Source organism: Phoenix dactylifera, chromosome 16 (assembly GCF_051530095.1).
Source record: "Phoenix dactylifera cultivar Ajwa chromosome 16, Ajwa_hap1_PhDact_Kaust_v1.1, whole genome shotgun sequence".
Lineage (NCBI taxonomy): Eukaryota > Viridiplantae > Streptophyta > Magnoliopsida > Arecales > Arecaceae > Phoenix > Phoenix dactylifera.
Window position 1 is genome coordinate 17439127 of NC_143205.1, and position 25562 is coordinate 17464688.

At 36.0% G+C, this 25562-nt stretch overlaps 1 protein-coding gene across 2 annotated transcripts; it reads left to right on the forward strand.

Moving 5' to 3' along the window:
- Positions 1-2237: 2237 nt before the first annotated feature.
- LOC103701060 (serine/threonine-protein kinase STY46-like) lies at positions 2238-25266 on the forward strand. 2 transcript variants are annotated; one of them, XM_008783008.5, is made up of 16 exons: positions 2238-2885; positions 3289-3403; positions 4050-4150; positions 4289-4408; positions 7100-7154; positions 8206-8316; positions 11035-11085; positions 13180-13355; positions 13429-13536; positions 14454-14527; positions 14654-14829; positions 19127-19222; positions 22567-22647; positions 22782-22835; positions 24589-24723; positions 24803-25266. In XM_008783008.5, the coding sequence occupies exons 1-16, from the start codon at positions 2677-2679 to the stop codon at positions 24878-24880; spliced, it is 1740 nt and encodes a 579-aa protein (XP_008781230.2). In that variant the 5' UTR covers positions 2238-2676; the 3' UTR covers positions 24881-25266. The 2 variants fall into 2 exon arrangements, with proteins under 2 accessions (XP_008781230.2, XP_008781231.2); XM_008783009.5 differs by having other exon boundaries at positions 2316-2885; positions 4292-4408.
- The last annotated feature ends 296 nt before the right edge of the window (positions 25267-25562 follow it).

Below are 25562 nucleotides of genomic sequence, written 5' to 3' on the forward strand. Positions count from 1 at the left end.
AGAGAGAGAGTGCACGCTGGCGTGTGTAAAGTACAATGTTTTCAGCATTTTTTTTTTCTTGTGACAGAGAGAAGAATCTTAACTTTTACAGAAGATTGGATAAGGTCGAGGTAGAAAAACCTAGAAAGTTGCAGTAGATGCGGATCAGCAAGCTGGCACTTTCGCCCGCTGCAGTCTTCGGGTGGATACGTGGTGCGGGCTTCACCTTCTTTGCATGATGTGCATGGTTGGACGTGGAGGTCAGTGGGAGGACAAACTGATTATTTTACCACCTTTTGATTTCTTTTCCGTTTTTTAAATTATCTTATGGGAAATTTTAATGATAGGCTCTCCACCTTTCGATTCCTATACATCCCCACATGTTAGGTGCCACCAAGTATGAATGCCATCAAGACAATGTCCATGTCACATCTTTTTTTTTGTGTGTGTGTGTGTGTTCGCAGATCCCTTGCATCAAACCTGCTTAATTAGGATGACTCTTTTCCATCTAAATTGGCATCAGATAAGATTCATTGCTATATGTTCGTTGGTGCGTCGAGAAGTTTTTTTTTTCTTTTTTTGAAAAAAAAGACTAATTAACCTGGCAAAATTTTGAAGCTAGGGCATTATGCAACCAAATAGTATATGTCGGCAATCTTGAGATAAAGTTGGATCGGTGGCTCTAATTAGCCGTAAAGCAATAAAGCATGTGACATAGGATGATCAATCAATGGTTTAAAAGAATAATCTTTATCTTCATAAAAAAAGTAGCATGATGCCGAGGTTAATGACACTTGACCGACCATATTGAGATCATGGATTTATCATTTTTTTTTATGAAAATGTCTTCTAAGGACTTGGGTTTGGTAAGGATGAAAATTGGTTGAATTTGAGATCTTTTATACAAAAAAATATTTGTACGTGTGGAAGTTGTTACGTGGAAAATTCACCAAAAGAATTGGATTGGTGAATGAAGAAGAATATGACTTTAAATTTTGTATGTTGTAAAGAAAAAACTTTTAAATTCAGTTTCTATAATTAATTTATCCTATGTAGATAAAACCAACAGATATAGATTGAATAGACTAGGTAAGGGATTATAATTTGTATGTTACCCTCATAATATTAGCTCTTTGTATGCCAAATACAAAACAAGATCCATGGACATAGGATGGTGTTGTATATATAAAATAAACTTTTGGTGTTATGTAATAATTTGATGGCTTTTCTTTCTTTTTTTTTTTTAAAATGATCGATGATATGCGAACCCGACTATAGTGAGTTCATATGCTCTACAAACATGCCATAGAAGCTCTTATAATTTTGTCCGATAAGATGAGGATGGTTTTTTGTTGGTTTAACTATTCAAGTCAATCATGATGCATAGTTTCAAGGAATGACAATGTAAATTTATCAATTTTATCACCCCTCTCTATGTGATTAAAACAAGCCATATATTATAGGGCCCAATGATTTTAGCCTAACACGTAGATGATCATCTGCATATGTAGGGCCAATGCTTCACATGACATTAGGGGGAAATGAAAAAGGAAAAAACCACCACATCACTTCACAGAGAAAAACCAACATGGCTTGAAGACAATAAATAACTTTAATTAACAAATATATTACCTGATCAAAATAAGAATAACCTAATAATATCATTACATCTAAATACATCATTCAATACTTTGAAATTTCTCTTAAAAATGTTGAGTACCAATAATTATATTGCTACTAATTTTCCACAAAAATCACAAATGCAGGCTCGAGACTATAATATTTACAATCCAAAATACAATATAGAATTGCTCAAGTGCTTTCATACCATCAATTCAAAAATATTACAAACAAGATGTACATGTTTTATAATTTCTATGATTTTTAATGACTGGACTAACATAAATACCGGGATTGCTTGCAAGCAATAAAACATGTTTTGAGCAGCATCCACAATAAACAACATCTAATTCTTCTAATATTGGCAATTTTTTATTGACAAAAAAATACTATAAATTGTGATTCCATTATCAAAATTTTCTTCTGCCGCATGACCTGCCTTATTTAATATATCAAAAACTTGAAAACAATAAAGATTTGCTCTTGATTACTTATTTTGGGTCACTAATATTTCCTTGCCAAAGCTAGATCACAAAACCTCGCGGCGCCAAGGCGGGGGTTTCATAAGTGGAGCCCATCTAGACTCCAACGTAACCATCTCCTCAAATAAACCCGTTTCTAATATTATCCACTAATAATAAATTAAGGTAAAACGCTACAGGCTCCATCCTGTTACTTTGTAGCATAATTGCATGGATTTGGCAATTCTTTATTACAACGCGGAAGGAATTGTTACAGCGGACAAATTTGGTACTGGTTTTGGGTTTCCTAAGAGCTGAGTTCCTACATCTAAGAGTTGAATTCTTTAACAACTTCTCGCTTCCCTTGCTTCGTCCTTGCCCATAATCCCACCTCCACCTCGCCGCCTTTCGTGTCTCTATACATCTGCGGTTCTCCTCTTCCTCTCTCCCTTCCCCTCCCTCTCCTTCTTTCCTTTTTCTTTTGAAGAGATAAAAAGCCTCGTCTTTGGCTCACGTGGGATATTTGGGGCAAAAGGGACCGAGGGATCGCTTTCATTGCTTCTTCTCTGGGTTTCTCTTCTCCTTTTCTTGCTTTTTTTTCTGGCTGGTTTCGTGGATGGTGGCGATGGGGGAAAGCACGGAGAGCTGCGGCAGTCGGGCGGCCGACGCGTCCCCGGCGGCGCAGCCGCGACAGCAGCAGCAGCGGCACAAGCTGGAGGTCTACAACGAGGTGCTCCGCCGCCTCAGGGAGGCCGGGCTGCCGGAGGCGCTGTCGCCATCCTTTGAGGACGATCTGTGGGCCCACTTCAATCGCCTCCCCGCACGGTAGATTTGTCTTTTGTCTATATTTTTGTCGATTTGATTGTTTTCTTTGGGACTCAGGATTGGAAGTTTTCGCCTTCCGCGTGATTACCGGGAGATCTTGCTCGTCCTTGACTTGGCCTCAGAGAGTTTGATTTTTTAATTCTTTTTGTTCAAATAAACCATGCAGTGTTATTGTTTATCGAAGCGCCGCCATTAATTTAACCGTTTCGGTCTATGGTCTTCGGAATTCCTATGCTGGAACTATTTCCATCCTGTTGTCAGTGTAGTGATTCAGTTAGATTGGAGTGGTCGGTTTTTATGTTTCTTTTGTTTTTCTTGGAATCGGACTTTTTTTTTTGTTTTTTTTTGTTTTTGAACACCAATTGTTTGTGATTTTTACTGTGTTGGTTTTTGTCCCCTCCAGCTATGCGATGGATGTGAATGTGGAGAGGGCAGAAGATGTTCTCACGCATAAGAAATTGTTGGAGCTGGCACATGATCCTGCCAATAGGCCTGCCTTTGAGGTCCGATTAGTTCAGGTAAAGGCCCAGCCAGCTCGCCCTTTGTTGACCGTCAAAATCTGCTTCTTTCTCCAATTGGTCAATATGGGTTAATCCAATTCTTGATGGTCATTTCTTGGGCTTTATCACCACTTGTTTTCTTGTATTTATGCTATGGTATTGGGTGAAAAGTTTTTCTTTTCAAAAATTTAACTTCTGTTTCTATCATTAAATGTTGCAAAGCTATTATCTCGGCATCCTGGTTATACAATTTGATGGATCCAGTAATGGAAGCTTGTTACTGGTATTGCCCTAGTGTGTCAAGTGATAAAAGAACATAACAATACAATATTTTTTTGTTTGAATAATAGAAAATATTTAATCTCCTGTACCAAGAATAGAATACCAGGTTCCAAACTGCGGTCTCTGTTCTTATATCGATCACTTCAAAGTCTTCCAATTTTGAAATGTCTTGAACTGTTGTTTGATGATATTGTCTTGAAGCATTTCGAGATAAAGTATTATTTCTTCTATTTGATGATTATAGCGATATGACTGCCTTGCTTTTGTTTGGCATTTGGTTTTTGCTGCTCTAGTTATCATGTTTGGGTTACCATGATATGTTGGAGCTCCTTAACTTGCATGTGTGGTTGGTTGCATGATGGCATATTTTTTTCCTATTTAGGTGTCTCCAGTCCTTGATGGTAAGCAAGCTGATTCTTTTGATTCCAACAAACCAGGGGAGGAAGATGCTCAACCTACTTCAAATTACTTAAGTAGGCAAAGGTATAGTTACCACTTGTTTTACCATTCCATATTTTTCTGTTCTCAAAAAGATACCTTTATGTGCATCTTTTTTTGCCTTCTAATGGATGCATTTATCGGCAATGAATTTCTTGTTCATATATATTATACAATCCCCAGCAGCCACCCCCCTCCAGCCTTCGGCTCATCACCGAATCTAGAGGCACTTGCCCTTGAAGCCAGCAAGCAATATGTTCAAGATGCAGATAGTGCTACAAACACCTTTGCATGCTTTACCAGGTAAATCTTGCCCGCTAGTCCTCTTCATGCTAGTGACTTATACATATTTTCCTTGATTTCCACATCTTGAATCCTTTTGATGTCGGAAAACTCAGCAGTAGTTTGGGAATAACTGTAACTTTTAAAACTTGCATTATTATTTGTTATAATGCTAAAATCATCTTTCATGTGGATGCCGATGTATCATCTTAAATTCTTTGTAAGGCTAGCCAGTTCCTGCATAAACTATGGTAAAAATACCATTAATCATCTTGTCTTAATATCTTGTCATCTTTGCTCAAATTTTTTAGCTTTCTTTTTTCGAATTCACAATTTGAACAAGCAGCTAGTAAATATTTAGCTTATTTTATATGATTAAGACCTCCCTTTATTTAGGAGCAGTCTAGTTATATGGTGCTCAGAGCTCCAGCGGTTTTCAGGGGTTGGCCTAGTTCCATCGAAGTTTCTTTTCTATTGCTTGATCACATTTCTCTCATTAAAGAAAGATAATTGTTTGAACCTTCACTCTTTTGGTTGGTCAACTTGGTTTTGCAGATGGAAGAGTATCAGCATAGGACTGTAATTAGAACCATTGCTTTAATTAAAGCAGTGGTTTTTTAATTCTGATATTCACTGCACTTTTCAAATTGTGCTTCATTTTCACCTCCGCATGTATGACAAAAATGCGAATCTTCCTGTAGAAGTAATGATGCAACTGTTAGATCTAGATTGCCCTTTTGTATGCAACAGGATAAAATGAACCTGCTATCAAATTCTCTGTTGTATCTTTCATCTATCCAATATATGTTATAAAGGTTATATAACTTTTTACTTCAGAGGACTATAGGTTATTCGTAGGCTGCCTCCTATGTCAGTGGCTTCATTTTATGTGGCTCCACAGCTGACCTTGCTGTGCTAGGGAAGAGATAATAGTATGAACATAAAATAAGTTAATTTTCAGTTTTCCACTTTTCTTGAAAGTATTTGATCTTTGACTTGATCCATAATGCCATATTGCCATAATGTCTTTGACCAGGCAGCTAATTGTGCACTAGGAATCGTTGATCTAATTAAAATTTTTACTGCTGTACTCTGTAAGGTGATCTGTTGATGGCTGGTCAGGGTTAACCAAGATCATTTCTGGCTGATTGAAATAAGTAGTGGAGTATATGTATCCTCTGGAAGTTTATTTGAAGCATAGTACATAAATGTTTGCCAGAAATTAATGGTGATAGCTGTTGAACTGTTGAATTGTAAAAGCTAATAGAGTACGGTAGAAATGTGTGCTGAAGAGGAACTGAAATCCTGCAGAATTTGAGAATAAAGTGGCCAGAACCAATTGAGATGGTGTCAACATGCAACTAAACTTCAAGAAATCTGATCAAGGGACTGCTTACATTTTGTTGATGGATCAGGATAGAGGCATTAAGAACCAAAATAACTTGGCTAGATTTTGTAGGAAAGTAATCAAGGTTCGCCAAACGAGTACTGGAGGGGGTACTAGACAATGACTGGTTCGGTATGGTACGTGTTTGTACCATGCCATTTCGGGATGTACCATTCCAGGATGTATTGACACAGGGAGAGTCAGAGAGGGAAGGAAAGAGAGAGAACCAGAGAGAGGAAAAGAGAGAGAGAGGGGGGGGGATAGAGGCCGGGCGAGAGAAGGCTCGAAAGCCCTCTTTGGTCATCATGGGGGGGTGGACGAGAGAGGGGGAGAGAGAGAGAGGGAGGGAGGAAGGGGGGCGGGGTGGTGCCGGAGAGAGGGACTTACCGGGGGGAGGGGGACATCGCGAGCGGCTGGGAGGGAGTAGTGTTTGCGAGCATCTTGAGTAGGGGGAGTGGATTTTGAGAGAGTTTCGAGCGAAGAACTATTGCGAGCGGGGTTTAATAATGGATCCGACCTCGTCTCGATTTAATCGGTTGAATCATGCCTGTCCCTGACCGGTCCATTTCGGCATGCTATAAACCGGCTGGTTCGGCGAACCATGTTTCAAATAGTATTGCACAAATAATTAATTATTCCCTTAATATGAAAAGGATACAAGAATATATTGCCAGTTCCAACTTGATAGGATAAATATGTTGATCATTTTGATTCTTATACCACTAATAATGTTCCTTGTCTTTGCTATTTTAGTTGTTTTACCACAACTCCATTGAGCTTTCATGCATATCAATGAACTTCTTGTCATCCTTTATCAGCTTTGCTTTTCTTTGCAGTTTGTTCCATGAACTTCTGGAGGTGTTAGTGTTTTGCAGCTCGCACTTCTGCTAAACCCTGCACAATATGTCTTTTGTTGATTCTGTTTATGATTCTTTTGTCTCCATTAAAAATTTTATATTAGTCTTCCTTGTCATTATTAGATGGATTTATTGCTTGTTCCTTCATCATGTATGAGTTATATACATGGCTCTGGTGTTTACTGATTTTAATCCTTCAAAAATTGTTGTTACTATGCATATTTGTTATATTATCAGTCCGCCCCCCTCCACCCACAAAAAAAAAAAAAAACGTGAGAGTTACAATTTATGCTCTACATGGCTGTGTGATTTTGTCTGCTTTAGTATGTTTGTATATGATTATCAAATCTATTCATTTGAGTAAGTAATTCCCCCCCTTCAAAGCAGCTGTTTTTTACCCTGGAGCATCTTATCTATTTGTGCTGTGAAATACTGATTTTGTTTGTTCACTTTCTGATAATTTAACAGGCCCATGCATGAAGTTACCTTTTCAACTGATGACAAGCCAAAGCTTCTCAGTCAGGTAGACCAATTTCTTACCATATTAGGGTCCATTCCCCATCATTTTTTCTAAATACATTTGGAAATTAAAAATTTGCTCGGTCCACTGGGAATTTAGTTATGTCAGGAGGGTGGCTGTACTAAGTTTATGATAAGCTGACATTAATTGAATTCTTGGATTTTTTTGATTTGTTTTAAAGAGAATAATGTGGGGTCATGCTTGCTTGTGTGAGATATATATTATTGTGGGTTGTTGTTGTTCAAAGTCATACTTGTGCTAATTTTTTGTTAAGCAGATTATAGTTTCTATTCATCAATTTTAATCTATAAGATTAGCAAATATTGATCAAGCATGGGTAATTTGACAACATGAAGTGCGAAAGTTATGCAGGACATGAGAACAGATTTTTTGACCATTTGTATGAATTCCATCAACATGTTCCAATCTGTGAACTAAAATTGCTGATGTATTTGAGAATAAGGAACTATAAAATGATTAGGAGGGACACGTAGAATACACCGCCATATTCTCTTTGATCAACGATAGTTACACCACGTACTCATGATATTTATTTGGAAGACATTACCAAGTGCCAAGTGAGTTAATGTGATCTCACTAAAAAAAAAGTGATATCTACTGAAGAACAATCTGCATTAAATAATTATTCAGTATCTAGAAAATGGATAAAACTTTGCTTTTATAAGATTTTATAAAAGTGTTGTTACAAAAACGATGAACAACTGACTTGAATACAAAAGTTTTAGTTTTTAGTGATGCATTTTTGTATACCGATTAAAATCATTTTAGATTCTCATTTCTTATATTTTGAAATTATGAGATACAATTTTGTACAAATTATTGTCTGTTTTTGTCATAAAATTGTATAAAATCTCTGAATGCATGTCACTGGAAGTTTCTTTTTTTGGTGGAAACAGAATTTTCCATTGGCTAGTAGGTGCTTATGCAAGAAATAATATTAGTGAGTTCTAGAAGGAAGAGTTGCAGCTTTTGTTAATATTGGTTTACTTTATAAACTTGGTTAATGAAAGTTCCAGTATTCTTATGTTTCCAGTTGACTGCATTGCTTGCTGAGGTTGGCCTTAACATCCAAGAAGCACATGCATTTTCAACAAATGATGGCTACTCGTTAGATGTCTTTGTTGTTGATGGCTGGCATTATGAGGTATTACTTAAAACCCTAATGCTAAATTTCAGATCTTGACGTGGCAATCTGTATTGTGTAAGCTGCTAATATATTCTCATACTTGTGTCAATGATAAAACTAACATGCACTATTATTGTTGCTTAAAATCCATTATATGAATGCACTTTGTTAACAATCCAATATTCCATAATTTTGTGGTATATAATTTTGACCTATTCAATTTCTGCATTAGAGAATAGCATAAGCTGTCTCAGACTCTCAGCTAGCTATGCATTGAATCTGATGCTTGTGATTCACTTGATTATCAAAAGTGGCAAGAACATCAAGTGTTAAAAGTTGCTTTATGTTTGAAGAAGAAGATCAAGAAGGAGCAACTATTTTCTGTCGGATGATGATGATAAAAATGCTCTTTGGAGATAAATAAAATGGCCTAGTCATTAATTTTGTTAATGCTAAGTATAGGATATGAAAATTGCCTTAACCTCATTCATTTTCATGGATGAATCAGAGTCTATAATTCTGTTAACTGTTTCTGCGTGTAAAGACAGTTGCGTAACTTGGATACAGTGGGAAGAAGTTGTACTTGTTGGAGGTAATGTATATCAGCTCCTTGCACTTAGGTTGCTGGAACTTATTTGAACTTTCTTGAATGAATATTTAGGCATTGCATGTTTTCCCCCAGATAAATAAATTCAATACAATGAGAACTTGACATTTATTTGATCAAATAACGCCTTTCCTGATCGTCATTCTATAACCCTAAGGAAGAATATCAGAGTTGAGTAGTGAAATTGGTGAAAGAAGAAACAAAATAATTGTTTTTAAGAGTCAATGGTGAGGCTATTATGGTGTACTTCATTTTTGCGTAAGATTTTTCATGCAAGCTAAGCATGTTTCTAATCCAAAAACAACTCAATTTACGACAAATCTACTATTTTGTTTGTAAAGTTAGAAGTATGTAGGAATTTGCAATTGTTGAAATTTCTAAACCATTGTTCTAGATTGACAAATGTAAGAAAATTGTTATCCACGATTTCAGACATAGCTTTTATCATCAACCAAATCTGGAGTCCATGAATTTTCCAGCATTTACTAGATTCTGTCAATTATTGGGTGCGAACATTGTTAGTCCCTTTCCTGGGTCTAGGTGCATCATGCTTAAATGTTTGATGTTTTTGCACATGACTGCATGAATGTTATACTATGAAACTTGCATATATACACTGGTTCAGAAGGACTGTTCATTGTCCATGGGAACATGTGTGGGTCCACTTGTGTAAGATGGAACATAAGGTTCAGTGGTTATTAACGCGTACTTTCGTCCAAATTATTGGTCTTGCTACCTGAAATTTGTGTTTTTTTCTTTGAAATTACGGAAGGCTTGTAGTACTGTTAATGATGTTGACTGTTGGGGCAAGGGACTAACATATCCAACCAGGCCAAGAGTCAAGACTCTGAGTATGTGTTTATACTGGTTGCAGTAAATTTTAGGCATTACCTGTTAACTCATGTGCTGAAGCAACGTATTCTTCTCTTCTCCCATATCGTTGTTTTAAAGACCGTGGCAGCAAATGGGAGGCCATGGGGCTGCATAGTGCCTAAGCACTTGGCAGGTGTGTTGGTGGTCACCAATAGGTCAAGGTGGCCCAGAAGAAACAAATTTAAAAATTAATAATATATGGATACATGTTAAAGAAAAAATAGTATGAATGCGAAATATGACCACATTTTAAAAAAGATGTTGAAAGTCAATTGAAAGTATCAACATATCAACATGCAATACTAATTCATAAATTGATTTGCCCCCATATGCAAACTTGATGCAAAATAGGCAGGCATCTAGGTGGCAGTTTAGTGGCACTATCTAAGGGGGCACCTGGCCAGCCAAGGCAACACATTTTTAAAATAAAAATATTTTTTATTTATATATCCTTAATTTGTATAATAGTGGCTTAATCTCCGAATTCTTCAATTCCAAAACTGACCCTAATCAAATTACTCTTAAAATTTTAAAATTTTCTTGTAAGAACTCTAATTAGATTTCTTAAAGTATTTGAGATGTAATAGATTTCTATGGAAAATGGTTTACTAACATTGATAGACTTTAAGAGAAAATTCCAATTTAATAAAAAATAAAAATATTAGAAATTATTTTTTTAGGTCTTTTTAAAATCAATTTTTTAATTAAATTATCTAGCAGCCATGTGCATCTGCACATGCATTATAACTTTATATCTATATCTATATATATATAAAATATTTGTATATTGAGAGTTATGTGTAGATGGTGCTAAGGTGTGCCTGTGAAGGCTATCCATATAAGACATTCTGAGATTGCCTCATTTTAGGAATCATCCCCAATATTCCCTTGATGAAAATAACATGTGCATGCACATATACACCGTCTCAGCCTTTATTCTTTAATCTCTTCCAAGTTCAAACTTTATAATGACACAGTCTTTAGTAATTAATCCATTGTAATGTCATCTTTTTATAGGCTAAGTGTTGAAGTTCTTTTTTACGGTATTTTAGCTATGCAAGCTGTTGAAGGTTTTATTTATTTTTTTTGAGTATTTCTTTGAGAGTGTGTACTAGAATGGCTGCAAGTGGATGATCTGTTTATCATTATGACCTGTTATGCTAATATTTTCATATATTCGTCATCATGGGACAGTTCTTATATTTTATCAAATTCCAGCCTGAAAGAATTCTTACTTGTTCATTGGAAATATTTAGGAAATAGAGCAGCTTAGGGATGCATTGCAGAAGGAAATTCATAAGATTGAGGTAATTTTCTCCTTTTTACCTTTTCGGCCAACCGAATGCCTTGCTGATCAACTGTTGTTTCTTTTTGTACCCATCAATTTATCAAAGTAATGGAGTCAGATAAAAAACTATACATTTTAATATTCATCTCCTTACTTTTGCTGCAGCTTTTGTTTTAAAAAACTGCTGTTGCTAGTGAGAAAAATATTGGTCATCATATATAACATATTGAATGAGGTAAAAATTATAACACCTGTAAGGATTGCATAAACATGTACATTTGATCTTAAAATGTCATTTGTTTGGCCTTAATATTTTTAGGTAATTAAATTCATGAAAATTAAGTATAGTAAGTCACATCAATATGTAAACTTTGAACCTACCTAAGGGACGTTATTGCTGAATTAGTTCAATGGTGATCATGATTTGAAAAATAATTCTCACATTTTTAGTCTTGTATTGTATTATTATTATTATTATTATTATTATTATTGAGTTGATATACTATATAGTTTAGAGAAAAATGGTGGATTTGATGTGTAATGAGTATGTCGAAGGGAGCATGCGAGTTGCATCATTAGAAGGTGAAGTGGTAGAAAATTGATGAAGACAAGGCCACGTGCACTGGAAACTCGAAGAGTTTCATAAATAAGGGAAGAGGCTCAGATTTATGAAAGCTTAGCAAAGATGAGAGAAATCTAAGATAAATCAAAACAATGAGGTAGAGTGCATTGCAGCAACACTGTGATAGTGAATGATTGAATATGGCCCTTATACATATATGAAGGAAGAATGTTAACTAGTTGAAACGGCTCAAATGGAAAGTTCCAACTTATTTTAAATCTATGAGCAACTCTTTGTGAGCAGAATTTGCATTGATTTCAGCTTAAGTTTTGAACCAAGATTTTTCTGATACTTTTCGAATTTCTTGTCATGTATTAGATCAACTGATTATTTTTCAGTGAAAAAGTATGAGCTGAAATTTTGAGCCATGTTTATCCAGAATTCTCTAATGATATTCTCACAAGTCACAATATTAATTGCATGTTTCTTTTGGGAACTATTATCTTTACTGTATTGAAGAAAGTTCCCATTAAATTAACTTATACATGCACATGAGGTCATGATACTTTGAAATTATTTTCATAATTTTTTTTCAGGGAATCCTACACAATGCATTTAAAAATGTAGTTTTGTTTATTTTTCTTTATTATCATCAAAAATAGTAACTTAAACTCATCTAGAGGTCTTGATTTTTATGTCTTTTATTAAGCAGTTATTCATCTTGTCTTTACTATGCCTGCATATCTACGTATGTAATTTTGAATAAAGAAAGCAGAAAAAAAATAAATTATAAGAAATTAATAATTTTGTCCTTCCAGCTGAAAGAAAGGTGTTGATGTCTACACTCAGTGGCAATCCTGTGTAGAAATTGATCAGCATCTGGAATGAGGATGTGTTAAAACAACTTGGTGTGATTTGAGGAGTGGATGGCAAATTTATGATTTTGCTCTGAGTTATAGCTAACAAGTTTTTGGCACATAAAGTAGCCCTAGTGTTATGCTATTTTGGTCTCTCTATAATGATGAGAAGCTGCGCTTTTGTGTTTATTCTGTGTTCCCAGCTGATATTAGTTCATCAAGTTAATTAAAAATGGATTGGTGATTGTAAATCCTAAGATTGGATTTTTTATGCCAAATGGTTATAATGGAAGTAAATAGACCAATGATTGAAAAGGAGGTGTTCATAAGACTCTTTCTTCTGCTATATAGTAACATATACATTGTTTTTTGTTTGCATAAGTCATAATAGTATGGAAATGGCTTGATTGACTTTATTTGGTTTGACAGCATGCTGTAGCTTTCAACTTTTGTAGTGATGAGCTATTAAATCTTGAGATAGTCATCTCAAGTTCTAGAAAAGGAAGCTTAAGAAGTAAAGTTGCTTTTCTACGTATCAACATTGTGCAATAAAATGAGAACTCGTTTTATTCTTATTTGTGTCACTTGATGTACTCCAAGTCCTTGAAATTTTGTTTGTTTGATCCTTTGGTTTTCATTTCTTGGGACATTAGGTATGCTTGAATATCAGTATAATGTATGAAATTTTATACAGAAGCAAGCATGGTCAAAGACTCAGTCATGGTCTCCTATACTGGAAAATGCACAAACTTTGGAGGTGTCTCTACCTGACCATGTCCAAATACCTACGGATGGGACTGATGTATGGGAAATTGATTTCAGGCTGCTGAAGTTTGGAAATAAAGTGGCATCTGGATCATATGGTGATCTGTAAGTATACCAATTGACTAACATAGTAGACTCTTCTATATGGTTCCTCTCCTAATTCCTTGTCTTCTTCCAGTTACCAGGGAACATACTGTAGTCAGGATGTTGCTATTAAAGTACTTAAGCCTGAGCGCACAAATGCAGATATGCTGAGAGAATTTGCACAGGAAGTCTATATAATGAGGTTTGTCCGAAGAAAACTACTTTCGTTCAGCTGTAGTTTGGATCATTTGCCACCTCACCACTTTTTTGGATAATAGAATGAGTAGCTGTTGCTATTGGCTCGATCCTGATTTATATTATGGTGCTTTCGTCATGTTCTGCATACGAAATAAACAAATTATTCACATATCTTGTGCTTTGCGCTGCTATAATTTAAATTTACCTTCCATAATTGGTCATGTTTTGGTAGCAAATTCCTTGGTAATTACAGCTACCACAGTATGAGATTTTAACTCCTGATCATCATCAATGACAACTACCATGACATGTAAGGTACTTGATATCTTCACTTGTATATTTGTTCTTTCCATTATGTAGTGATGTCTCCTCTACTCTTAAAGCAGCTCTCATGCAGATCATGTGGAAGTATGCGCCAATATTTGATGCCACTTTATGTTCAAGAGCATCAATGAGACTTCTAAAGTATTGGGAAACAAGAAGCTCACAGAGATTATGCATTAGTTTACACACTATTATTGCCAATTCCTTATGAATTTGTCCTTGTGCCTGCTTGTACATTTTGTTATTTAGTCAAAAACAAGGCTCTTATTGCTGACTTCTTACCGAGTAAACTCTTGTTTTTCAATAAATCTTAAAAAATCTGGATGCTATAAGTATGGAATGATTTTAAAAAAATTATATGTTTAAGTAAATGTCCATAAGTGGACATAATGAAAGAACAGATGCCACAGAACCATGAGGGAATAGGATATCGTGTCATGTGCTAGCATATAAGTTGCATCTGCTTTGTAGCATTTAGCTGGGGGATTTAGGTCATTGCAGTCTTTTTTTTTCCTTTTCTGAAAAATGCTTTCCATTATTCTAATTTCTTCTTGATCTTCTTTGATTTTTTCCTCCATTCTGCTCTCGTTTTTGCAGAAAAGTTCGCCACAAGAATGTCGTGCAGTTTATTGGTGCATGTACCAGACCTCCTAGCGTATGTATTGTTACAGGTACAAATATCTTAGGAACTTTGGGTATGGATGGTAAAATTGGTTCTCTATAGTTTGCCATGCATGAAATACAATGTGGGTTGCTGGTGCTGAGGATATTTGCCTCGGTTTGTGTACTGTTCTCAGAGTTTATGTCAGGTGGAAGTGTGTATGACTTTCTTCATAAACAGAAAGGTGTTTTTAAGCTTCCGGCATTGCTCAGAGTAGCAATTGATATATCCAAGGGAATGAACTACTTGCATCAAAATAATATTATCCACAGGGACCTAAAGGCTGCCAATCTTCTGATGGATGAAAATGAGGCAAGTTATTCTGATACCTACTGTTGTTAGTAGATATATGCTATTTGTGAACTTAGTACCAAGATGCACTTATATATTGTAACAAACTAGGACCTTACCCCAAAACGCGAGCCGGAAGGTATTATTTGGACTCTTTAACCTTATATAAGTACTCAAGATCTACCCTATGCATAGCCGATGTAGAACAAAACACATACCCAAACGGATTCTTAGATGCTCCTCCCGTTTAAGCCTTGGTATCCTCGCTAGGCTAAGGGTCCAAATTCATTCAAATTCATTCACAAATATTACAAATCCAATTATAAATATCAAGATCGGCTCGTGGTTAGCCTAAATGGGCCCATGCTGCAGTATCCTTTAGTCCACATGGGACATTGATTAGGTCCGCTCTAATACCATTTGTAATAACTCAAGATCTCACTCAAAAAGGCTAACTAGAAGGTATTATTTGGATTCCTTTAGTTCTGTATAAATACATAAGATCTAGTTGATGCCTAGCCATTGTGGGACTAAAGACACACCTGCATAGATCCTCACATATAGAGTCCACTGCCTAGTTAATCATTGTTGCACTGTGGTTAATTGAGGTTGAATGTATTATAAGTTCTTCTTTAAAGCATTTTTCAGCTATCTTCCTAATTTAATAAATAACTGCTAGCTATGTTTGAATTTGTCAGAAAGACCTGTGCTTTTGAATATTTTATATTGAAAAACTTTGTAGTTACTTTGAGCAAATCAATATATCATCAAATGTGGTCAGTAGTTATCTGCAGCTATTATTTTCATTGTCACATGTTTATAAATGCATATTCGACTTGATTAAAATGTTTTAGTGTTTTTATTTAAATTAGCTCCTTTTGCATATATATTTCTTAGATAATGTGTTGTCTAGTGATATCAATCCTGCTGTCATTTTGAGTTGGTTCCTCATTCAGGGTTACCATGATATTTATAGATATCCTCTACATACCAAGATTCAGGAGAACATCATAAGGTTATTCTTTATATATATATATATATAAGAAGATCCTTTCCATTGGCTAGAATCCCTTATTTGAATGAAAATAGATCTTGTGGAATCATATTGAATATTCGACAATAAATTCCGTATGTATGTATGTGTGTGTGTGTGTGTATGTCAGATGTCTATTGTAACAGTTATTATTATCTGTTGTATTCCCCAACTTTGCTCTTAGTAGATCCCTGTGCTACATAGCTTTAGTATTTTTCTTTTACATCTTGATCTAGATATCTGGTGTATCATTTTCCTGTTTAAGTGCTCTAATAGGAGTTCTGGGTAGGAAATTAAAGCGACAGACTTGATGCTATTTATAAGAGATCCCTTCTTGAGAGTGTTGTTTCAAGTTCAGATGATCCTTTCAATTGGCTAGAATCCCTTATTTGAACGAAAATAAATCTTGTGGAATCATATTGAATATTTGACAATACATTCCGTATGTACGTATGTGTGTGTGTGTGTATATGTCAGATGTCTAGTAGATCCCTGTGCTACATGGCTTTAGTAGTTTTTTTTACATCTTGATCTGGATATCTTGTGTATCATTTTCCTGTTTAACTGCTCCAGTAGGAGTTCTGGCTAGGAAATTAAAGCGACAGACTTGATGCTATTTATAAGAGATCCCTTCTTGAGAGTGTTGTTTCAAGTGCTATTTATGGAATACAGTAAATAAGTCACAACCTGTTTAGCATTACTACTTTGTGATCATGTTAGTTATCCTTTCTTCTTGTCCATCTCTCTCTCTCTTAATTTAGTTATTTAACTGTGGTCTTGGGGCTTAGAACTGATTATGCAGACTCTGAGAGGGGTTCATAAATTGCTTTAATTTGTTATTTGAAACCTATTCATTAGGGCAATGCCTAGTCTTTAGTGCACAGAGGAATGCCTTGTTGCTGCTAGCTCATTTTTGTGCGAAGCATGTCTTTTAATTCTTGTCTTACCTGTTTGTGCAACTTATTACACCTTTAAACCTAATTCACACTTCTATTACTCATAAGGGCTTATGGACCCAGACTCCTACTAGTAACTCTCTCGTTTACATGGTTCATGTTCGACTGTGTTGTATTACTAACACATTAAATATGTTTTTTTGCATCCCGTGTGGTGTTGCTGAAACAGTCTCAAATTTATTCTTTTTTTTCCACCATCAAAAGTTACTGGGCCTTTGCACCCATCATTGGACCAGTTGTTGGAAATGCAGTCTATCTTTAAAAGAGTAGGGCATTGTTGTTTAAGAATGTAATTCTTTTGCTTAAAATTGCAGTAGCCAAAAGGACACCATGCAAAATAATATAGTTCTTTAAGAATTTTAAGTTGTTCATAGGATTTTAGTTATCCTTTCTTTTTCCCTTGATTATAATGGATCATATTGATGGAAAATGAAAACCTGTTTTAGTTTATAATTCAAGAACTAACTTTGAATTTGTTATACTCTTTATCTGACTTTTGTATTCTAATTCCTAATATGCTCTTTAATCAAATCTGATATTTTGAACAATTAATTTTCCATAATACAGAAGCTTGTCCTCGCTGACTAATTAAAAAAAGAAAATTTGACCGGACTAGGTTCAATATTGTTAAATACAGGTGCATAGTCTTCAAATAACCTGGAAATTTTGCTCGTAATTTCTGCTCATCTTTTGGAAGCACTTGTTGACTGTTTAAGTTAAAATTCAATTGGTTGTTTAGTAGAAAATTTTGAGATGATTTGAGGACCAATCTTCCAGGTTTTTCTTCTTTCAGCTGTGTTAAGTATTACTTATCTTGGATTGACCATTTTTTCACTCTAAGTGCTTGTAGGGTATTTTGGTTGGACTCTATTTGTCATTTGTGAAACCTGTTATTTGTTTGTACTTTGTAGTATGTCAACTCATCACATGATATTCGGTTTTTCTTGGAAACCTATGGAAAAATATTTTCTTAATTAGGTCATTTTGTGGATGCTTGATGAAATGTTACTTGTCTGTTTGTGGATGTTTGATTTTTTTTTAGATAGTTTTACTAGGAAATTAAATTTTTCAATGATTTTATTTAATGGGTAATAAGATTCTTGTTGTATTGATTTATTTATTGTTTTCCATTGGTCTTTAAGGGTGTTTCGGGTACTATTTATTGTTTTCTTGTTGCCACCATAAAAAAAATATATACCAAGTGCGTCCAAACTTGGCTCATGCAGGTTGATGACCAAACTTGATACCACACAATTTGGTATTGTTGTATCTAGTCTTAAGTGGACTTCCACACTTGGCACTTGGTACACAATTTGGCACAGTTCGGCAATCGTTGATCCCGATGATGACCCAGAACTATAGCAATTTCAGTCCATAAAAGATAAAATACCCTTGCTATAAGGTGAAAATATAACAGGATGGACACCTTTTTCATTTATATCAAGAAGACATTTTTGTTTTCAAATGTTCAAAACAATATTCTAGATGCACATATGGAGTAAATAAGAAGTTAAAGGAAGGCCAGGAGTTGAACCTATAGTAGAGGAAGTTCTTTAAAGTAGATTTTGTGGGTGACTGTGTCTATACAGATAAAATCTGGGGATTATTTTGATGAAGGTCTAAGAAGGGGTCCATATAAAACAAAGCTGAACAACACGTATGGGTAGAAAGGGCAGAAAAGGGGAGCATTAAGGTCTAAGATGACTTGGTTGGAGCTGATGCATTTTGATGATGTTTTCTTCGAACTAGAACTTAGCCCTTGATTCAAATGCGATAGAAGGATCCTGAGATTGCCCTTTGTAGGTTTACTGCTGATGCCATTAAGAATGGATATGCAGCAAGGAGTTCAAGGTAGTGCTAGTTACAGAAGTGCTATAAGATTGATCGACAGGTTATGGCTAGAGTTGAGGATTAAAAATGACAACATCAAGCGCAACTGTAGGCAGAATATGTTCTGATCCCAGGCGAACAGTTTTCAATACCTCAGTTCTTTTAATGCAATATAATGAAAAAAAGAATGTCTCGAATAGTATTATGTTAGGGTGGTTGAATGAAGATGCCTACTAATGGAGATGCCTTAAGACTTTTATGCAATAATAGGATGTGAAAAAGGCGTAATAAGATTTTGAAATAGACATATAATTGACTTTATTAATGGGGACAAACCAACTTTACTTTGTTTACCTTGTTCTTCAGATAATTCTATTTTGAAACCTCACTGTTGCACTATTATTTTTTTTCCCTTCAGATTCTAGCTGTTCTTTTTCTTGTGTCCATTTGACTTATGTTGATTCATTTGTTTTTTACACTTTAAGTCATCATTGCGCAGGTTGTCAAGGTTGCAGATTTTGGCGTTGCTCGTGTTAAATCTCAATCTGGAGTTATGACTGCTGAAACAGGAACATATCGTTGGATGGCACCTGAGGTATGTTTTTTTACTAGACATCAGTCTTTACTTTGTAATGTTCAGTTGTAACATCTTTCAGATACCTAGTTGATAAAAAAAATATACTCATGGTATATCTGAAGTTATTGAAGTAATTTTGAATGAAGTGGCAAAACAACAAACATACCAATATGACACAAAATCCAAAAATGCAACTTGGTGGTCTCCAAAATTTGGGACACATATATTAATTCTGGTATTTTATAATATATTTTGCAAAAGAATGATTTATTAATGTGTATGCCCAGATGCCTCACACATGCATGTTTGCTCTATCTTTATGTTATCCTGAAAACCGAGCCTTATGCTGAAAATTATGGCTATGAAGTACATGCAAAACATTTGAGTTAGTCTTTTAAGTAGCTGGTTATCCATTGCAGTATGTCAATTGCATACGTGGACAAGGTAGAGCGCATAATGTCATACACTTAGACTTTAATGGCTGATGACCAACAGGAGGCTTGCATAAGTCGAGAAAAAGCACTGAAATTGGGGTAGAGAGAGGCTAGAGAACCTAGTAGCTGTAATGTTTTCAAGGAAATCAGCTCATGCCAAAACTAGGAGTTCAGCTAGATTTTGAGATCTGAATTCTACTGTATCTATATGCTTCATATGTCTGAAGTCTAGCATTAAGTGGATCACAAGTAGTTATAGCAGTAATTTATACCATGGTTGACCTAAGGAATTGATTGGAAGGGCTGATGTTGGCTAACGACATAAGCAAGGTATGCTGAGCCGGGCTGAACTACCCGGTTCAAGTAGTACCGAGCCGACCCAGTGCGAAACCGGGTCGGTTCGCCATTTCAATTCGGTTCCAGCCCGTAGCGGTTCGCCGTTTCAATTCGGCTCTGGCCCGCCGGAACTGGCCGGTTTGATGCCAGCTTGGTGCAAACCCAGTTCGCACCAAGTCAACCTGCTTTCGAACCGAGTTGACCGTGGGCACTGTGACATTATTGCAACAGTGCCACACTAATAATGCCACAGTGCCGCACTAGCCGTACCGGTTCCGGTTTGGTACCGAACCGCACCGACCGCGACTGGTATGGTTCCCGGTATCGGTTTGGCAGTCCTTGGACATAAAAAAACATGAAAATTAGCATACACAATTATTAAACTAGCATATAGGAGAGGACTTGTAGGGCATCTCCACCAATGATAGTAACATGAAACCATGAATTTTCTTCATGATTTGCTACTGCATTATTCATGACAGCCTTGACTTAATTCATGTGGTTTTTAAACAATATTGTTCCTCTCATGTTTTCCTGCATTTATTATTTAATTGGAAAAGATCTGCACTGGGCTTCACAATAAACTTTTGGACACTTAATGTTATCTTTGGAGTACTGATGCCAGTCATTGGTCCATGGTCATTATCATGATCCTGCTCTGTGACTCACTTGATACTTGATAGTGTTATCAATACATAGACAATGTTAATTGGCTCTTTGCTGTCCAGGAAGATGATTATCTTCTTTGCTAGTTGTTTGATACTATTCACTTTCACTCTGATTTGAAGAAATAGTGCTTCCTGTCTTCAATTTTTGATTTCTTTTGGCACATTAGTCATGGTTATCATAGGAACTGCCAATCTGATGCCGCCATCACTCTGAGTCATTTGATTTATGATTTGTTAGTGCAAGTTATGTCGTCATTAGTTTGAATGTTTGTAACCACTTGGTGCATGTGCAGCCTCAACAAAGATCAACCTAGGCTTTGTTATCAAAATTGGTTCAGGAAAAGGCCTCATTGGACCCTTGTGTGTGTGTTTTTTTTTTTTTTTTTTATAATTCGTATCAGCTGGGGGACCATACACCAGCAGGATAGTTGGCCATCTGGATTCCTGGTTGCTTGGATTTACTGGCGATGTCGGCCATGACATTGGCTACCTGATTTCCTTCCTCTAAATACTTTAGAGGCTCTGAAGTTTGGGCATGACCTCACTCTGCTGAGATCGGACAAGTATCGTTGATTGGGGAGACCTCACTATGTCCAAGTTACCACCGCAAGTCTCTGTGTACCCGTATATTGGTTGTTCTCAGTTGGTTCATTGCAAAGTTCGCACCTTCCCAGGTTATGGCAGAGAGGTAAAGGTGGTCTGGTGGTGAATAGACCCTGCACCAAGCAGTGTGCCTTTCATGTTCCAAATGACAAAACCCAGCATCAGCACTATGTGCCTTGACTGCCCTGTTGAAATTTACCTTTACTTTGCCAGTTTGTGTGGAAGCCCATTGGATGAGAGGAATTTGGATGATGTCCAGTGGAAGGCACTTGCCAGATGCCATTGCTTTAGGGAATTGTTGAGGCAACTGAAGTTCTCGTGATACAGATCAATTGTCCTAAATACCCAACTGGAAGGATGATTTCACTTGGAAGATCACCTGATATTGAGCTATCAACTGCGGCTGCATATTATTCAAGTCCGTTGGCCTGTTATAGAAAGGTCCATGTGATGGACCACTTGGAGCCCACATGGGACTGCCTTAAGTGGTCAAGGGCTTGATTTACAATTTGGCTAACCTCAATGACCTGGGTCAAGAGAAGAGGGAGCGGCCCAGCACCATAACATTTCAGTTGTTTGCTAATTAAAGAAATGAACGATATATTAGGGTTAGGGTTTCAGTTTGGTATGAGGGTTTCCAAATCACAATCCTATGGGTTGAATAGGTCTGGCGGTAGATTTTGAGGCGGTGACTATGAGAGTAATGTCAAAATTGACTACATATAATGAGATTGTTGGTGGTGAGATGGACAGTATGTTTGGAAATTAAAAACAATTCCTCTGTTGATTTTGTGACTGCAATTGCCACTAGTTTGGGAGTTTGCAATGTTTTGGAGGATAAGCATGGGGAAGGCAATAGTGGCTGTCAGCAACTGTGCGTACTCTGGCTATAAATTAAGATGGTGGCAATGTTAACTGGAGTCTAAGCTAGGACCAAGGACTAGGAGCTTTGTTGGTATCTTATAACAAAATTTTGCTCTATTGATTAAGCACATACGAAACAATCAAGATGTTCTCTTTGAATGGAGACCCTGAAGAACATTTCACGATTCAAGCTCCTGACAGACTTTTTCTAGGAATTATGCTTCTACTATAAATGCTACTTAATTCCTACTTCTGGAAGTATAGAAGATCATAATAAACTTGTGCTGAGATGGGTATGATTAAACGCCATAGCCTCATAGGTGCTCATGTAATTTGACTTATTTGTGTTTTGGAATTTCTTTAGCAATTTGCTATTGGATATCCTCCACCCAATATCCTTTAATACTAGGCTCTCCTTCCAAGAAAGTTTCTAAGAAGGATAGTTTTTGCATTGTAGGTCATAGAACATAAGCCCTATGATCACAAGGCTGATGTTTTTAGCTTCGGAATTGTGCTTTGGGAGCTGCTCACAGGAAAGGTAATATCAGCTTATGGCATTATTTCATAGTCCTTATAACAAGAGTACCATTTCAATTAAGTTTTTTTAAAATAAATTTTAGAAAAGCCTTTTCAATCAAGTTGATGATGCATGCTTATTTATTGCTGTCTCAGATTCCATATGAATACCTAACACCACTGCAAGCAGCAGTTGGCGTGGTTCAAAAGGTAAGCATCATATCACCCTCACCATTATGCAAATTGCAAATATGCACCATAGCCATCATATGTAAATTATCTTACTATAGTTTTGCAATCTACAGGTATAGTAAGCATATTTGGTAGTTGAAATAAAGTTAAATGCAATGATCCCTCACCTACATAGCGGGTGGATTTTGCCCTGCTGGATATGGATTTTCTGGTTACTTACTAAATAGTTGCATCAAAAATTTCAAGGCTTACATAGAACAATAAAAAAGAGCATTGATATTGTGGCCTCTTGAACAATTAAATGATTTAATTCTCTTTTGACTGCTGCATTGGTGAGCAAAAAAAAAAGTGGTCACAAAATTTTTGGCCAAAAATATTTTTTTATCCATGCAATCTTTTTTTTTTCCTCGAGGAGTTTGTCATTTGCTTCTGCACATATCTTCATTTTCTTATATCTGCAGTTTTCTGAATAACATTTAACTAAGCACTTCCAGGGGCAGAGCTAGGATTATTCTCAAGGAGGGCGGGCCCATCTGCTTATGCGATTATTAAGAAAAAATATATCTTTCTAAACAAAACACTGCTAATGTGCTATACCATGTATACCTTGTCTTTTCTTATATTAATTATTTTCTTTTTAATGGTTTAACAAGAGGCATATGGGGTTAATATAACCTAAAACCATCATTGATTGTAACGCTGATCAATATACAATTAACCTGCAAATCAGTTGAATTTTAATTAAAAAATAAAATTATGAAAGTATGAAAACTATAGATTTATTTATCATATTAAAGCTGAAAGAAAACCGAAATTATTCTACTATGGAAGTTATTTTCAATTCTCCATTATATATGAAACTATACTGAATGGAATAATTTATAAACTTGCTTGATCTAGGCCACCAATTTACTTCAAAAATTGGCTATCTTTTTGAATTTGATGGTCAATATTCAAGTTAAATCTTTGGCTTAAAAAGTAGCAAAAGCATAAATTGACTTTAAAAAAGAATTAAAAAGTGAAAAAAAAGTCATCTCATTGCAGGGAGATGGGGGGGGGGGGGTGTGGAGTTAAGGAGGGGATGTGGGATTTTATGATAGGAAAAGAATATAATATTGGGCACCTGGAGGCTTCCTGTTATAGTAATGCCTCTTGATTTCTTACTCAAATGAGATAATGAGATCAGTTGGATTACTTTATCATTATGCTATAATTTAACTTTGTAAAAGTTTGCTTTGCTTGAAATTATAGACTAATTTAAATTTGAAATGAAAAGAAGATTTAGGAACTATTTCCCTTAACAATCATTCAACCTGACAAGCTGAATATAGAGTCAATATATATGTGTGTGTGTGTGTGTGTGTGTGTGTGTATTTGTGTGGGTTATATCTCACTAATGTGATTGATCAATATTCAATAGAAGCTTGAACCATCGTGTTCTTCAACTGACAATACATTATAGTTTGTATATTGTAAATTTCAGAATAGAGCAGCTTCTATGTTCAGTATACCTAAAAGTATATTTGCTTAGGAAAGGATAAGACATGCATGGGTATGCCCCCACCTGTCTTCATGCCCACATTCCTGTATGAAAGGCTATGGCCTTCTGATCACATATAACTAGGTTTTTCAGAATCTTTATATTTCTCAAAGTTGATCATTGTATACTGTTAAGCTTTGTGGCACCAGAGCTTTGCTACTTTCACGTATTTCTTTTTCACTGCTGCCTAAGCATTGTTGCAAAGATGATGGCCTTCCCTACTCTTTGCAGGGCCTGAGGCCTACAATACCAAAACATACTCATCCCAAGGTTGCTGAACTGCTCGAGAAATGCTGGCAGCAAGACCCGGCTCGAAGGCCAGACTTTTCAGAAATACTGGAGATACTCCAGCTAATGGCCAAGGAGGTTCAGTAAAGAACACTTTATTTTCCTTTCAATTCCTTAAAAGGGCCGATGGAATTTTCTTATGAATTATGTTAATTAGGTCGGTAATGAACCTGAGGATCGTCGTAAGGAAAAGTCATCAGGTGGGTTTCTCTCAGTTCTCAGGCGGGGCCACTGAAGCAGGAGAGCTGTCCATGAATCACTGCGTGGTCTCATCATGGGCAGTTTATGGTCCTTGGCAGGATGGTTCCTTACCTGTACAGTGTTTGATTGGATAACCTGGTTCTTTGTTCCTAATTTGCGTGTTCTAATTCTTTTGCCATCTAATTGCTGTCATGTCTATCTTTCAACAAATGGAAATATAATGTCGGGTGGGAAAGAGATCATGTATCCAAGTGCAGGAGTCTGTGATCCCGTTTTTTGTCCCCTAACCATGAAGTTAATTGTGGTTGTCGCTGTGCTTCTGTAACCCTTTTCGGCCTGTCATCTCTATGAGTGGATCTGAACCTTTTTGTTCATTTTTATGGATTGAATTATTTTACAAAGTTTTGAGATTTATCACAAGGACCACGATGTGGTGCGTGGACTACGTGGTTAGAATATGCATGGAGACCAACATGATTTCAAAAACATTGTTTCTGATTGCTGTGATGCGTCCTGAGTTTTGATACTATATCATTTCATGGCAGCTGCATCCGCTTTAGGCCGAAAACGGAATAAATATGGATTGGATATCAGTAATATCTGTATCCACATCCGTTATATACGTGACAAATATAAATATAAATATGAATATTAATCACATGTAATATTTTATATCGATAGCTTTTTTAAAGGCATACAGAGAGATATATAAGATT